Source organism: Ixodes scapularis, unplaced genomic scaffold, assembly GCF_016920785.2.
Source record: "Ixodes scapularis isolate PalLabHiFi unplaced genomic scaffold, ASM1692078v2 PGA_scaffold0__279_contigs__length_252992795, whole genome shotgun sequence".
NCBI classification, from domain to species: Eukaryota; Metazoa; Arthropoda; class Arachnida; order Ixodida; family Ixodidae; genus Ixodes; species Ixodes scapularis.
Genome location: NW_024609835.1, coordinates 76,412,800 through 76,428,909, shown reverse-complemented (window position 1 = coordinate 76,428,909; position 16,110 = coordinate 76,412,800). Strand labels below are relative to the sequence as shown.

General features: G+C 45.5%; 1 protein-coding gene across 4 annotated transcripts in view; it reads left to right on the top strand.

Moving 5' to 3' along the window:
- Positions 1-16,110, top strand: part of LOC8026527 (sodium/potassium-transporting ATPase subunit alpha) — a 124,169-nt gene that overhangs the window by 100,751 nt on the left and 7,308 nt on the right. For 2 of the 4 annotated variants that reach the window (XM_029977938.4, XM_029977939.4), the window contains exons 8-17: positions 1,871-2,069; positions 3,396-3,507; positions 4,937-5,069; positions 7,060-7,428; positions 8,832-8,968; positions 9,557-9,774; positions 9,858-9,959; positions 11,221-11,375; positions 14,713-14,807; positions 15,906-16,080. In XM_029977938.4, the coding sequence (XP_029833798.2) occupies positions 1,871-2,069; positions 3,396-3,507; positions 4,937-5,069; positions 7,060-7,428; positions 8,832-8,968; positions 9,557-9,774; positions 9,858-9,959; positions 11,221-11,375; positions 14,713-14,807; positions 15,906-16,080 (1,695 nt within the window). Of the gene's footprint in view, positions 1-1,870; positions 2,070-3,395; positions 3,508-4,936; positions 5,070-7,059; positions 7,429-8,831; positions 8,969-9,556; positions 9,775-9,857; positions 9,960-11,220; positions 11,376-12,779; positions 12,875-14,712; positions 14,808-15,905; positions 16,081-16,110 lie in introns of all 4 variants that reach the window. The other 2 variants (XM_040501523.2, XM_040501524.2) reach the window with 1 other exon arrangement.

Here is a 16,110-nt window from a genome sequence, read left to right as displayed (position 1 = left end):
TTTAGAAAACCTCTGTATTGCAAGTTGTGATAGGAAGCATTCACTATGATGAAAGAGTTCAACACGGGTTTGGATAAGAATGCAAGAGTTATGAGCCATTGTAACCAAAACTTTAAAAAATAAAGAAAGAGCCATATTCCTTGATAGGGGAGTAATATAAAAGGTGCTACTTTCCCATTAAAAATGCAAACTCCTTAAAAAAATTAAATTGTGTAATTACTGCATTGATGTGAGAGGCATGAGGGAAATATTTGAAACTTGCCTCTCTTATTAATTTTGAGGTCCTCCACAGTTACGAAACAAACATCTTTTTCACCAGTGCGATGGTGGACAAAGCTTTAGCAGTCCATTTTAGCAAAATGGACGTCAGAAACTTGTCAGTGCATTACGAGAGACAACTGACTATGTTGCATCGTGAAAGGATAATACTTAAACAAACTAGTCTGAAGAACAACTTTTTTTTATAGTACATTGAAATCTAGAATTACCTTTGTTTTCACTGCCATTTAAAATACACAGCTGTAATCCTAATTTTCGTTGAAATAGTAGGGCAATTCATCTCGTGTATCATCACAAATAACTAGATCTGTAACATAACCTTGCAATAATACCCTTGGTTCATTGGCCCTCTAGGTTTGTAGGATTATAGAGCATAAAAACTAAAAACGTGAGAGAGAATAAAAAAAGAAGAAAGTTGTGGAGGGGAAAGGAAACAAGCAACATTTGGGTGGTTATCCTTCATCAGACTATGGGAAGACTAAGGGAAATCAAGGAGAAGAATGCGAGACCCGTAACAACATGACGCCAGAAGACTATGAAAAAACAAAACAAAAAACGAGAAGGGCACCACAGCAAATGACTACCAGATGGGGAGAGAAGGATACCGTGAGGCTCAAAACTACCATAAAATACTGCGGAAGTGCCCACTTTGTTTTGAGTGCCAACTATTGACATTTCTAAAATTTTGGAATGCTGTGAATTATATGTTAAGCACCCATTCGACCGGACAAGTGCCCATGTCTAGATTTACCCTGTTTTCGGTGAAAGTGAGGTGGGCACCCACGGCATTTTAAGGTAGCTGCAAACTAGGAAGGTTGGGGGAACGAAGGGAAGTGGGAGAGGTGGTCAATTTCGGAGGAAAGAGTACATGTATTAGTAGCCAAAGCTGAGTTTATTGTTTGAGCCGTTAGGCAACTCAGCGCAGAAATTAAAGATCAAGTGGTTTTCTTCTTTCTTGCGAGAGTAAGAGCGGAGGAAGCAAGATATAATGATGCAGACACACGTATTCAGTTAATGGTGTCCATTTTTGAAGAAGTGGTCTGAAAAGTGCAGGAATATGTTAAGGCATAGTTTATTATACTTCGTTTCAGCTTCGGTCCGAGCGCGGCCACTGTTATGAGACGAAGGGCCAATCAAACAGCGAAAGAGGCTTAACGTCATGGCGTGCTCTTTGCAGTTGATTGGACCAGCCGGTATTCGCCGTCTCACTGTGCGTGCTCCTCCGCCGGCTAGTCCTATCAAGCGCAGAGAGCACGCCATGACGCTGCGCTTTTGCGCTGTTTGATTGGCCCTTCGGCTCATAACATCGGCCGCGCTCGGTCCGAAGCTGAAACGAAGTATAGTGAGCTTCAGAGTTACGAGGTGGCAGTGCTGTTGAAAACGTTCTTGCAGCTTGCAGTTGGTTTTGCCAACTTAAAAAAGAGTTTCGGGTCATGCGGTACAGAAAATTGTGTAAGGGATGTTAGCAGATTTGTGGGTTTATGGGCCCAATGGTCGCCTACCGCAGTGGTAGGCGAGCATTAGTGCCAGTGTATATGTCCTCCTATTCTGTTGCGCTTACTGATCGGTGGCTGTGCTCTGGTGGCTGCAGGTTTGCCTGACTCTTACTGCCAAACGAATGGCTGCCAAGAATTGTCTTGTGAAGAACCTGGAAGCTGTGGAGACCCTCGGATCGACGTCTACAATCTGCTCAGACAAGACCGGGACATTGACACAGAATAGAATGACGGTGGCCCACATGTGGTTCGACAACCAGATCATTGAAGCTGACACCACTGAAGATCAATCCGGTATGCAATCATGATTGCGTTGTGTGTATGTTTAAACATTGGGAAGTTAATGTCTCCTCCACAGATAAGAAATTTATTGAGTGCAGTACTGCTGCTAGTCAGGAGTCTTTATTGTGCACCACGTTGTAGTGATACATGACCGTATGCCGGAACGATGCTCATCCAGATCCAAATGGGTAGGGGTGGGGATTGAGCCCAGGATCCCTGAGTTCTGCAGGGCGAGCTTTCGCTCCACGTGCTTAGAGTTGTTGTGGAGCAACACACTTTCTTGTGATTTACCGTAAAATACCGAGGAAGCGCCCATACCCATACAAGCGCCCACTAGTAGCATTTTCGAAATTCGAAAATCTGGGCTAGTACACATCAAGCGGCCATATTCTCGGAAGTGCCAGCATTCCCGGCAGCCACCGCGGCAGGCAGCCTGCCGAAGCCCCGACATCGACGATTTTAGTGATCGACCAAGCGCCGATACACAAGACGAAGGCGGTCATGGACACTGCAGAAGCCTCCGCTACGAACATTGTGCACATTCCAGGAGGCTGCACTGGAATTATACAGCCTGCGGACGTGTATTGGAGCAAATCGTTTAAGGAATTGCTTTGTACGTCATGGGCGGTGTTCATGCGGAAGGGAGACAAGCCACCAAAAGGGAACCTCCGGGCGTGAGGGCGGTGAGTGGCGTGAGGGCCATGAGTGCGTGAGGGGCGCGAGAGGTATGAATGCTGAGGGAAGGGAGACAAGCCACCAAAAGGGAACCTCCGGAAGCCTTCGAGGCAGGACGTCCTCAACTTCGTGTCAAAGGCCTGGGCAGCCGTGCCCAAAGACATGATCGCCCAATCTTGCAAGGGGTGCGGCATCAGTGGCGCGCTGGACGGTAGCGAGGATGGCTACCTGCAGAACGAACTTGCGAGCATCGGAGCACCCGCAGCCTTCTCCAATCCCGAAGGCGTCAGCAAGAAGTGCGTAGACCTTGTCTTTTGCAGTGATTCCGAAGAGTCATTTGACGGATTTAGTGATAACGAGTGAATAATGACGTCTACCAAGCATCTGTACAGCAGAAATAAAAGAGCCAGGCTGGCCGCTTTCTCTGTTTCCACGGCTCTATGAGGCTCTTTATCAACCGCCATCTTAATTTTGGCGCATGGACCTAAAAGCACCCATAGTCGGTTTTACCCATATTTCAATAAAATGGGGGTTGGTGCTTCTTCGGTATTTTACGGTTGTCTGAATACTTTGCTGGTTTGAATACAGTTACCTACAGGCCCCTGCCATTGTCGGTTTACTTTCAGCAGGTCATTAATTGGGATGAAATGCTCTTTAATGCAGGCGTGCAATATGACAAGACCTCTGCTGGTTGGAAATCCCTCGCCCGCAACTGTTGCCTCTGCAGCAGAGCTGAATTCAAGGCTGGCCAAGAAAATGTTCCAATTCTCAAGCGGTAAGCTTGTTATGATTGACGGTTGTAGCTCCTTTGCTGCATTCCACTTGGACGTGAGCTCAAGAGGCTTGGCTGTTAGACCCTTGAAACAATTCTGTTCATGCAATCAGAGTTGTTGATCATAAAAGGGTGTGAGATAGTATGTAGTAGCTTTTATAGCGCAGCACTTGGCGCCCGTTTCCGCGTTGAGCGGCGTCACCGTCGGTGTGACTGTGCGCATTGCATTATGGGACGTCAGTTTCTCCGCTAAATTTAGCGGGGAATTGAATTGGTGTTGAGGTTACATGACATTAATTTTACAGCTAAGTCTAGCATAGCAACTAAATTTGCTCATGGGTGACGGGACGCAAAGTCATGTGACACCATTTTCCCTGCTAAATTTAGCGCGAAATAGAACTGGTGTTGAAGTCATGTGGCATCAATTTTCCAGCTAAATTTAGCGGGTAAGCTGTGGGGAGAGGAGAGGGTATGGAAAAGGAAGAGGAAAGGTTTTGGAGGAGGAGAGGTTATGCAGGAGGAGGAGGGGAGGGTATGGAGGAGGAGGAGGAGGAGGTGGTCAGGGTACGGAAGAAGAGGGGAGGATTTGGAGGAGGAGAACTCGATGGAGGAAGAGGAGGAGGGGGCAGAACCAGTATGTTTGGAGAATGATCTATATTTGTACATGCATAAATATTTCTTTCTCAAATTGTTTTGCACGGTATATATCGCAAAATCAAAATACCTCAAAAGCTGCGCTCTATTTTTGCATTAGAGATTTGTAAAGTTCATTTTTTTGGCCAATTTCTAGGTTTGTTTCTTGAATGCTAATATGCAACCAATATAGTGTCTTTATTTCTTTTTCGAAGTACTGTCAACACCTTTTTCATTTTTATTTTTATATTTGTAGGTAAAATAAATTGCCCTAAGGGTTCCAATGAGTCAAATATGCAATGTCTTACTTCCTTGTGTGCAGTCTACTTTATCACAAAGGAGATACAGCTATTCTAAGTGACTAGTGTGACATATTCAGTAGAGGCAGCCATAGAAATTCATTTTATAATAGACCCAAATGAAGGTTTGCAGTAATAAGCATCATGAGAGCCAATCTGACAGTCCTAAATAAAGGTGCCATCTAACGGAGCAGCCAATCAAGCTATAAAATTTCAATTACATTTTTTTTCTTACTTGCTTCTGTCACTCAGATGCGAGTTCCAAACGGACGCAGTTCAGAAACTTAATAGTTTGTGTTGGAGAAAAAAGTTTATTAAACAATGTAAGTACGTACTTGAGTGGTAATTGGTATAGAAGCATCTCTGAGACATCGATAAATCTTGCATAACCCTGGTGTAAACGAACAACCTGTTAGGCCTTGGAGAAAGCAATTATCAGCTAGCATGGAAGTAGAGTAAGCACGCTCTTGTGAACCTGGTGCTGGGCTTGTCTTGCGCAGTGACTGCACTGGCGATGCTTCGGAATCCGCCATCCTGAAGTGCATGGAACTGGCCATTGGCAACGTTAATGCCTACAGGCAAAGGAACCCCAAGGTGTGCGAGATCCCATTCAACTCCACCAACAAATACCATGTAAGTTGCCCTTCATGCTGTGCGCCTCTTCAGTCGACCTGCCAGACTGTTCATTGCTGACGTTAAGACCAGCAACTTTTGTTCTTCATCAGCTTTGTCTCTTAAATGCAGCCACTTCGTTCCAAACCATGTATAGTTTGACAGGCAGCCTGCACAACAAGCTTAATATTACACAGCAACGATTCCTATGGCCTGTGAGGGTGTGCACGTCGGATTAGGTACTATCGGGTTCGAATGAAATGCAAACGCTGGAGCGAGTGCCGTCAACACATGCTGCACCTCCTGGACGCCTCTGAAAACTGATAAAACTGTGGGGTGCAGCACAACCCAAGCTTGGACGCTGCACCGGTAGTGCGGTTGAAGTTCCGACACTGTTCGCATTTCATTAGAACCTGATAGTACATGCCATCAGAGCGCCCCTCCTCACTCAGCAGTTTTACCAGTTCCTAGGAGCCTCTAAGTAGTCCAGCACGTATAGAAGGCCATGTATTTTGCCGTTCACGTTTCATTCACACCCGGTTGTGCAGACATGCAAGATATACTGATGTATTGAATTTACTCGAAAAATGAACCCCGCAATGGGCATCAATATTTAGACATTTTTTTTTTACCCTCACGTAATGAATGCACCTCCAATTTTTGGCTCCGTGAGTTTTGAACTGCGTCTTGCCCGAACAGCCACCAGGCCCACCAAGCCAATTTTATTTTGCCACCAAGTGGCGAAGCCAAGCCAAGCCAAGCCAAGCATAGCAAAACACGCTCTGATGGCTACAGGTGTGTAGTTTCGGAAGGGACCAACTGTGAAACTGAGCAGCGCGCACACCTAACGAAGTTGAGGTCGAGGAATGCATTAATGTCAACAAACACGTGATCGTCTGTGGTCTGCTTTCGGACACTGAGTTTGTGAAAGTGGTTAGGCCTAAGAATGACGCGTCGCGCTCCGTGCTGAGTGTGCTTCATAGGGTGCTTTTCCTCTGGCAAAACACATGCTGAAAGCGCCTTAAAAAGTTTGCAATTTATAGGGCATGGTTAACTGCAGCGCCCACGATCTGTCATGGGTGCGCCTTCGTCAGTGGAGACTTGCCACAGTACCCTGCCGTGTCGTATTGGAACCTAAAATGACATTTGCACAAAGTGTGTGAATGCAAAAATTTACCCTGCGCGTAATATGAACACACCCCCCAAATATCTGTCAATTTTTGGGGAAAAGGAGTGTGTTCATTATGCGAGTAATTACAGTAGTCAACTTTTCAACTTTGGCCCAAAATGCTCCACATACTCTGGAGATCTGTCATGGCTTAAGTATTGCTCTCTACTTTTTGTTTCTCGCACAATCTTGCATGATTTCGTCTTCATCCACCCAAGGACTGGAGCAGCATGGTGCTTGTACAGACATGCGAGATAATGGTGTAGTCTATAGGTTTTCAAACTGGGTTCACAGGGGTTTCTCAGAGTATCCTTGAGGCCTTCCCCGACCTCCCGAAACAGGAAATAGAAAACGTTTTTTCCTGTTTAAGCATTATAGACAATTTGAGCCACCCACTGATGCATGATCTGAGCCAATCATTCCCTAGTGTGTGAACTATCGTTGAGAGGGTCTGTACACTTCTGCACTGCAATGATGTGTCAATGCTGAAATGGGGGTTGGTTCCTTAGCTATTCATCAAGAGAGAGTGAGGGAGGTTTCTTAAAATTGGAGAGTTTGAGAATTTCCAATGTAGTCGACGTCATTTCAAAAGACCCCACCGTGCCTGAAATATTGCTCTCCACATTTTGTCTCCTTTCACTATCTTGCATGATTTCGTCTTCATCCTCCGAAAGTTAGTTGCAGCATGGTGTTATACTTGGTACGGACATGTGAGGTATTAGCTTAGTCGACGTTAATCTGAAAGACTTTACTGTGTCGTAGTTAAAGTGCCGCCTTCCACTCGCCGTTACTGCACGTGACTCTAACGTAACCGCAACCCTCGTGTCACGTGTGTCCCCTTAGGTGACCGTCCACGAGACTGAAGACCCCGACGACCCGAGCTACATCATCCTGATGAAAGGAGCCCCCGAACGTATCCTGGACCGCTGCTCGACCATCTTCATCAACGGCAAGGAGAAGGTGTTGGACGACGAGCTCAAGGAGGCCTTCAACAACGCCTACCTCGAGCTGGGCGGCCTGGGCGAGCGCGTCATCGGCTTCTGCGACTACAAGCTGCCCACGGAAAAGTACCCGCCGGGGTACCCCTTCGACGCCGATGAGCAGAACTTCCCCCTCACCGGGCTCTGCTTCTTGGGCCTCGTCTCAATGATCGATCCCCCGCGTGCTGCCGTGCCTGATGCCGTGGCCAAGTGCCGCAGTGCTGGAATCAAGGTACCCCGCATGGCGACCGGCATCAGTGTTCTCGTTTGCCGTTGGCACTTTATTGTCGGCTCGGTATGGCATGCGGGGGCGTTGCCTATTTGGGTGTTTTTGTGTGTCCGTATGTTATCGTGGTTAGGGCCAATGAGGGTATCTGTTATAAATGGGTTCTTTTACTGTTGTTAGATTAGCAGTTAGGCAGAAAAAGAGCTGGATTTGGGCAAAGCTTCCTCCTTTAAATTGATCATTTTTAATGCATCCAAGCTCTCTGTAACATCTTTTATTTGCTCTTTCTTGATTAGTTCGAAGAGTGCAAAACAAACAATTTCACAAAGGGGACAGGTTTCATGAGTGATAAGCCTCGTAGATGGTTTGACAGTTGCTTTAATACTAGTTGTAACCATAGTTCTGTCATACCCCAAAGAGCAGGAGCTGGAAATTCTTGTCAAGCAGTTTTGGAAAGTTCTGGAGGACCTGCACTATTGATTGTACCATAGCCAACGGATTCGTTTTGGGTAGTTGTGTGAATAGTGGATTTTGAGTTCGAAGCAAATAGTGGTCTTGGCCGAACATTTTCGAATCGTACAGTTTCTCTAAGCCTTTTGCTGCTGTTGCACTCTTAACAAAAAAACCACCTAAGCTCGTGAATTTTGTTCCCAAGCTTCCACTTGTCCATCTATAAGCTACTTTTAATCTATCTATATTTATGAACTATGACCTTAGAAATTCTGATGCCTTGGAATGGCAAGTAAACAAAGGATTTGACATAAAATAATTTTATAGAGATACTCAGCTATACCCAATTTAGGGAATTTACAAATCTTGCTATATGCAAAAACATCTCTCTAATCTCAAGTTTGAAAAAAAAAAAAAAAATTGATTGATGTACACAGGTTGTTAAGGCATTTCTGCCTAACATGTACTCTTGCATAGCAGCCACAGTTTAATTTTGAAAATTTTACTGCAATGTAGATATCAACATTCACAAAAGTTTCCGTTGCTTTTCAAATATGCCAGGTGGCTGAGGCGCACCCACGCTCCGTCACGTTTTAAAAGTGCTTTTCTCCCAAGGACGCAAATACGATATTCATACTTTTTGTTGATCGCGGTAGGTTACCCCATTAAATGTGCTTCATACCGAGAACTGGTGTACTGCAAAGAAGCAACACCCGGGGAGCTCGCTTCTGCAGGCGCTGCTTCTCCGCAGTGCACCGGTGCTTGGTAAGAAGCGTGCTCAGCAGGGCTAACCCACCGTGTCAACATTTCGGAAAATATGAACATTGCAGCTGTTTTCGAAGCAGGTATTGAATACTGTATTATTCAGAACTACTATTACAAATTTTGAATATTCGCACAACACTAGTATTGGACGTTGGGGGCTGACGGGGCTGTTTGGTGTTTTCTCGCCTGTTCAGGTTATCATGGTCACTGGTGACCACCCTATCACTGCCAAAGCCATTGCCAAGGCCGTTGGTATCATTTCTGAGGGAAACGAGACTGTTGAAGACATTGCTCAGAGGCTTAACATCCCAGTTGAAGAAGTAAACCCAAGGTGAGCTGGTTTCACTGTGATCTTTGTAGATGTTCAACTCTGGTGCTAGGTTTGCGAGCCACTCGCATTCAGGCTGCTTCTTGCCTTCTGTTCATGACCTTCCTTTTAGTCTAAAGTCTTTACGTGGAATGGTCTCCAAGAAAGGTGAACATTGCTTCTTGAAAGTGCCAGTTGCCTCTCCATCTCTTTTAAAAATTCGGAAAAAAAGTTTTATAGTTTAGATGAGTTACTATAAACCCAAATTGGTTGCTTTGAGGCAGTTGAATTGCGCAGAGAAGCTTGCTTACCATCTCATTTGCCTTGAGATAGTGTCAGTACTCGAAAATCTTGCACAAGTAAATGGTTCTGTCCACACATTTCACATGCCACCGTAATCTTCAGTAGATGTTTCATTTTCTCTTTTCTACATAAATTCGAAACAAAGGAACAAGTTCACTTCATGTTTTGGGCATACTACTAGACGCCATGATACCGCACACAAGCACTTGCACACTTATGTGTACCATTGAAACCGCTGCGTAAAATTTGAGTGAAATAAACTATTAATATAATTTATTTTAAATAAGTGGAACTGTTTCTGTTGTGCAGGGATGCCAAGGCGGCTGTGATTCACGGCTCCGAACTCCGAGACATCACCCCCGAACAGTTGGACGACATATTGCGATACCACACGGAGATTGTGTTTGCCCGTACCTCTCCCCAGCAGAAGCTGATCATCGTAGAGGGCTGTCAGCGCCTGGGTGCCATCGTGGCTGTGACTGGTGACGGTGTGAACGACTCCCCAGCTCTCAAAAAGGCCGACATTGGTGAGATCCAGCTGTGGCCTTTTTAGCCCTGCAGCTTTGTGTAGCCGAGGGGTTGAAGAGCTAACGGACCCGGATTGCTGCAGGTGTTGCCATGGGCATCTCTGGCAGTGATGTCAGCAAGCAAGCCGCAGACATGATTCTGCTCGACGACAATTTCGCATCCATCGTCACAGGTGTTGAAGAAGGTGAGTGCCGTTGTTTTGAAGGGTCATGACGTTTGTAAATTCGTGCCTGGGGGCCTCTAAGTTTAGAGTAGATGCTGACAAGTCTGCTCGGAGGCCATTCTTGCTCAATCTCTCAATCCTCGATAATGCTGCAAATGAGTTAAGTTTCGTGTGGACTTTATTTTTGTGAACATAAAACAATAAGCTGATCTCACTAAGCGCGCGTGACGCCACCATAATTTTAGTTTACGGGAGGCGAATGGCGATGGGGGGGGGGGGGGGGCACGGGACGGTTTGTGGGGTCTTGTACTCTGCATGCACAAAGCTCCAGCGAGGTTGTCCTACGTGCAGAAAGACTGAAGTTCCCTCGACGCTTTGCGGCAGTCGCATTCATAATAAAACTGGCTTTTAAGATCGGTCTATTGCAGGGATGGCCAAGCTGCGGCTCCCGAGCTGCATGTGGCTCTTAGCCTGTTAAAGTGTGGCTCGCGGCTCCCTCCCCTACCCAACCCCCTCCCCCGCCTTTCTCCCGGTCACACGAGCACTTCCTCCAAAAAAAGAAATGGAACGCGTTTTAAATCGAAAGACAGGTTGCGGTTTGGTAGCCTTGAGCGACTGCTACTTTACGCACAGTTTGACTGCTTTTGACTTGGATAGATTGGAAGTAGTTTGAGTGTCGTTTCTTGCTATAGACAAAAGTTTGCCCGCCCCCTCTGCGGCTCTTGGAAGATTGGTGGTTTTGTTTGCGGCTCTTAGGCCGGGTCAGCCCGGCTGCCCCTGGTCTATTGCATACAATGAGTTAGGTGAGCGTCTCAACTATATATACCCAACGAGCAACTGACTTCCTGTTGCAATATTTTTTTTTGTTGCCATAAAATAGTCTAAAATGTGATATTTCGGCAAATTTGTCAAATGCCAAGCCCATGAAAATGTTGTTCACAGTAAACAAGCAGATGGTGGTCTGTATCTAGAACTGAGAGCATTGTTGTTTCTATTAAATTTACTAAGTCATGCACATTTTTTTTCTTAAATTATAACCCAAACTGTACAGTTACGTTGGAACTGAAAAGAGGGGAGAGAATGACAAATGCATTGACGACGCATCTAAGTTATATTAAGAATGTGGTTCAATGTCCACGCCATCATTGTTGTTCCTCAAATTATTTATTGTCATTAAATCAATTTGTGCATTTATATATTGGCTGCACATTTTTATGGAGTCTTTGTGCACTCCTTTCTCCAGAGCTGCTTGCTTATACTTGTGCTTTCCTTGGTTTTGCAGGACGTCTGATCTTCGACAACCTGAAAAAGTCCATTGCCTACACCCTTACCAGTAATATTCCGGAGATTAGTCCTTTCCTGTTGTTCATCTTGGCCGATGTGCCCCTGCCTCTTGGAACAGTCACCATCCTGTGTATTGACTTGGGAACAGACATGGTAAGGAGAAGAAACATTGCTGGTTTCTCATTTGCTCAGTGGTGTAAGGCAAATATGAACTCTCATACTAGAATGCTATGGAAACTGTTTCTCACACTGGTGTCACTTGGCATATAGTATGTTGTAAGTAAAATGTGAGTGGGCATACAAGTCGTATCAACATTGATAAGCTCATTCCAATGTCCTCTGGCTATTACTGTGTGCCCTTTGTTCTTCCAGCAACAACAGCCGGCTTTCACAAGAGTAAAGACTCGTATATGCATATAGGCACTTGAAATTTGAAAACCTAACCAGTGACTTAACCAGCAGCAACAGTTCATAATAGGAAAGTGTGGAAAGTAGGACTGTGTAGGGCAAATGAAATGGTTCCACAGAGTGAGGAAGGCATGCCTTTTAGCAACCATAATCTTGTATAAGGCTGCTGTCTGCAAAGTTACCATGCTAGATTTTTTTTTTTAAGAAATTTCGTTATGATTTGGCTGGTGTTTTATTACTGAGAATAGTTGAAAAGTAGGAAAATTGTGACATCTGTGCTAATTGCTTGCTGTTGTTGCTCCCCTTTTCAAATGCAAATTTGTCACGATGCCTGCTGTTGCGCATTTGTCCGAAGTGCCTTGTTGTGGGAGTCACTGGGATTGTTATTGGTTGCACTGGTGCTCGACACACCAAATGCACAGTGTGCTAAACTGGGCTATATGTCCTTTCACCTCCGTGTGTGTGTGTGATTGTTGTTTTAATACCAATGCCTGCTTCTACTTTGCAACAAAGGCTTGGTTTCTGTTTCTAAGCTTGTTCTAAAAATGAGACTATGCCGCTTAACTGCATCCCAGTGAGCCGTTGTTAATTAACTTGCTTCTTCTGCTCTTTAACTTGTTGGGAGTGCCTATGCACTTGTGCTCACTAAAAGCCTTCTACTGTTTTTCCTGCAAGATGCTCGTAATAAAAGCAATAGGTCAGATTTATGCAGATAGTGTGCTTGCACCTTCTAATCTTGGAATACTTAAGTAAACAATAAGTGCATCGTAATCGAAATGAGGAAGGATTTGGCAGGAATACCCTTATCAGCCAAGATGATGTTGCACAGTGGCCTTATCATTCTGTGTAGTTCAGTTGGTGGAGACTTCCTCATACTGTATTTTGGGAAACTTGGGTAGGTGCCAGATGTTTCTTGTCCAAAGTTTCCTTTGTCAAGAAGTTTATAGCTCAAGGTAGACCTGCTACTGATTCGGTGTGCCTAGTGATATCTTGCAGTCTAGGACTGCAAGGTGTGACCGCCTTTGTGTGCTGTGTTTCTCTAACCCTGCTGGTGGTGGGTGGCCCGTCTCACCTGGGGAAATTACTGCATGCTGCCGTGTCTGCTCTGACCTGTGTGCTAACTGTGTGGGAATCTCTCTCTGTCCGTAGGTCCCTGCCATTTCTCTGGCGTATGAGAAGTGCGAGTCAGATATAATGAAACGAAGACCGCGCGATCCCCTTCACGATAAGCTAGTGAACGAGAGGTAACTTGAGCGCCAAAAAGGGTCCCCTTCTAACACACTTCCACTCCTCTCTCTCCCCCTTCATGAGTTTCATTCTTCCTCTCTAGTTTCTTTTCCGTTACTCCCATCCGTGGAAGTTGCTGGCTGAACCACTGTATCCGCGAGGTGTTTCTCTTAAGTGCTTTCACCCGTTACCTTGTGATTGCGCTGACGCAGCAAGCTAGCTTTGCAACAAAAATTCGTTAAATCTGATTGAAGATAATTTTTTATTCTTATCTACATGGGATGCTGTGGTTCTGCCCAGTTGCCTTTCTAGTTGCTTTTACTGTTCACTTTTCGGTTGGCTGGGGATGGTCCACCCCAAGGAGCTGAGGCCAGCACCTGAAGGTAACATAGAATGTCTACCCCCGATTCACTCGAATCTTCTTCTACAATATCTTTCCCTCTCTCTATCTCTCCCCCCTTTCCTTCAGGTTTTTATCTTCCACGACCGTTCATCTATGTCTACAGATTTCTTACTTATGCCGCGATTTCGAGTGACGCCACAGATTTCTTCCTTAGTTTGGTTTCCACCTCCAGTTAGCCTCCCTCGCAGAATCACAATCATAAATCACCTAATGCCAGAGGCAGTTGCCATTGAAAATGGCACACACCCTGTAGCAGAAAGTAACTGTGCAAATTACTTTCTTTTCTGCTTATTTTAAGCGGCAGTTCTGCAAACTGTATCTATATTTGCTCAGTTTCGGGAGCCTTGTTTCTCCGAATAAGATAGGCTAGATATTAACACTACAGGTACATATGTGTTTGTCTGTGAAGCGCGAGGTGGATTTGGCTTCTTTGAGATGCTACTCACTTCGCATGCCCTTTCCATTCACTGCTATCCTCTTTGCATGGGAAAGAAAAGTTCCTGTAATCGAGGCATTCGAAAGCCTTCTATCATAGCATGTTTGTCATGCTAGCTGCTTTGTCACTGTAATGCGCACGCATGAGCCTGGTTCTGGATTGTTTGCTTTCAGTCATAAGATATGTCTATATCCACCATCTTCATAAAATCCTGACATGCTAATATCTATATTGGAGCACTGTGTTAATCTACCTAACTGTTGCCAGGATTTTGTGATTCTTCACATCTTCTCACACCGGCACACTTTGAAGTCCGACCTACAAGCAGAAAGGAGGAAACTCTCCCTCAATTCCCTCTTTCAGTTGCAGAAAGAGGGAGACCCCCCCTCCTTTCTGCGGGGAGTAGCTCAGAGACTGTCTCCTGTGGGAGGAGAGAAGAGTGCAAGTGGGAATGTCAAGAAGGAAGCTGGGAAATGGTTTTCTGCCTGGCAGAAGACTAGTTATTCTGTAGGTCGGCCTTTAACAGTGTGCTTTTGTTGTTTCGAGGCATCGGGAAGGTAGGTTTTTGCAGGTTTTCTCTCTCCTTCCGAAAGGAACCATTGTTTTTGTATTCACTGTTCTACTCGTAGAGTGTCGTGGGTGTCCATGCCATTCTTGCACATGCCCGCATAGGGCCAGAGGCTGCAGCCACATCACGCTAGAAAATAGTCCAAAGCCCTTCCCACGGGCCATCCAAAGGAAAACACAAGAGCTGTCCTTGTCGAGGCAGCTTGTGGCTATTGTCAGGGTAGAGGGGGGTGCAAGTCGGCGCGCTCTGGTTGGTTATTGAGGCCTTACGCTCGACTTGCAGCATACATGGTAGTACAGGAATGGCTTGTGGGTGGGGCCCGGTGCATGGTGGCTGCTATCCCCCCTCCCCAAGGGGCACGAGCCCTCCCTCGTCCCCCTGTTCCTGTGTTCCCATTGGCCGTCACTTTTCTCAACGGCGTCCCGCCATCCTTGTGCCCCCTCCACAGCTGCCTGCTATTTCCCTCGCATACGAAACTGCCGAGAGCGACATTATGAAGCGTCAGCCCCGGAACCCGCTGAAGGACAAACTGGTGAACGAAAGGTGAGTGGTTCCGTGCATCTTCCTAGTTCTCTTCTTGCTTCTGTCGTCCCAGTTACTCCATGTTTGAGTTCTCGTTGCGAGTCTCCTTTTGCTGACTATGAGCCGTCTCTGGTCTCGTGTGGCAACGTGAGTATGGGCTCCTTTTTTTTTACCAACACAAACATTGCGACCTATGTTTTACTCTTTTCTAATTTATTAGCCTCAGTTTATTTAAAGGCCGACTGTGTTCTGTTGGAGGTATGAGTAAATTCAGGGTCGCTGGAATGCAGAAGAGGAAAAAGGAGATGCAGGCTCACTTTTTAGTGTCATCTCACGTGTTACTTTTTACTTCTAATCACTTTGCATGCTTGTAATATTTATCCAGTGGCAGATTACTTTAGGCTATTTTCTCTTATCTGTTAGCATGCTCATTCCATAAGAGGCACTAGAGAGGTTTGAGTTTTTTTTTTTTATAGCCCTAACTCCTCTGTCCTAGAAAATCTCAAAATTATGTTCATGCATGGCCTAGTTTCGTGTTATGAATGTGATCAAGGATTGCGACAGACCTCTTTTTTGTGCAAAAAAACTACCTTCTTTTGTGCAAAAAAGAGGCATGTACGATCTTTGATCATGTTTTAATAAGGAAATGAGCCTCTCATTATCGTAATTTAGGGCTTTTTGGGACGTTTAGAGGCATAGATAAAGTTACTGCCATAAACAGATGAACTCTGAAACCTTTTCATGCCCCTCTAGGAAAGACATCCAGCAAAGGTTATGGCTAGGAACTCCTCACTTAGAAGCATGTTTTTCTTCCCAAGAACTAGGAGTTTCTTCCAAAAAGCCTGAACTTGCTTTTGTACCTTTTACAAATTACTCTCGCAGGCTAGAACGCAGCGTAACAACCAGTTCCATTTTTATCCATACGAAGTACTGTTTACAAACAGCAGTCTAAAGTTTGAATATGTCGTTATTAGCTACTGCAGCATTATTAGCTACTGCAGAAAGCACTGTCTGCAGCACTGAACTTCTCAGCCCTTGCATTGTCGCATGCTAGGCAAAAAGCCTTCGATCTCTGCACCCTAACGGTGCTGACGGGATACGTGCTTCCCTCCGCCACAGGTTGATCTCAATCTCGTACGGCCAGATTGGAATGATGCAAGCTGCTGCAGGCTTCTTCGTCTACTTTGTCATCATGGGCGAGAGCGGCTTCTGGCCAAGCAAGCTGCTCGGTCTGCGGAAGCACTGGGACTCCAAGGCGGTCAACGACCTCATGGACTCATACGGCCAAGAGTGGGTGAGTGGCCCGCCGCTGTACCAGCTTTGC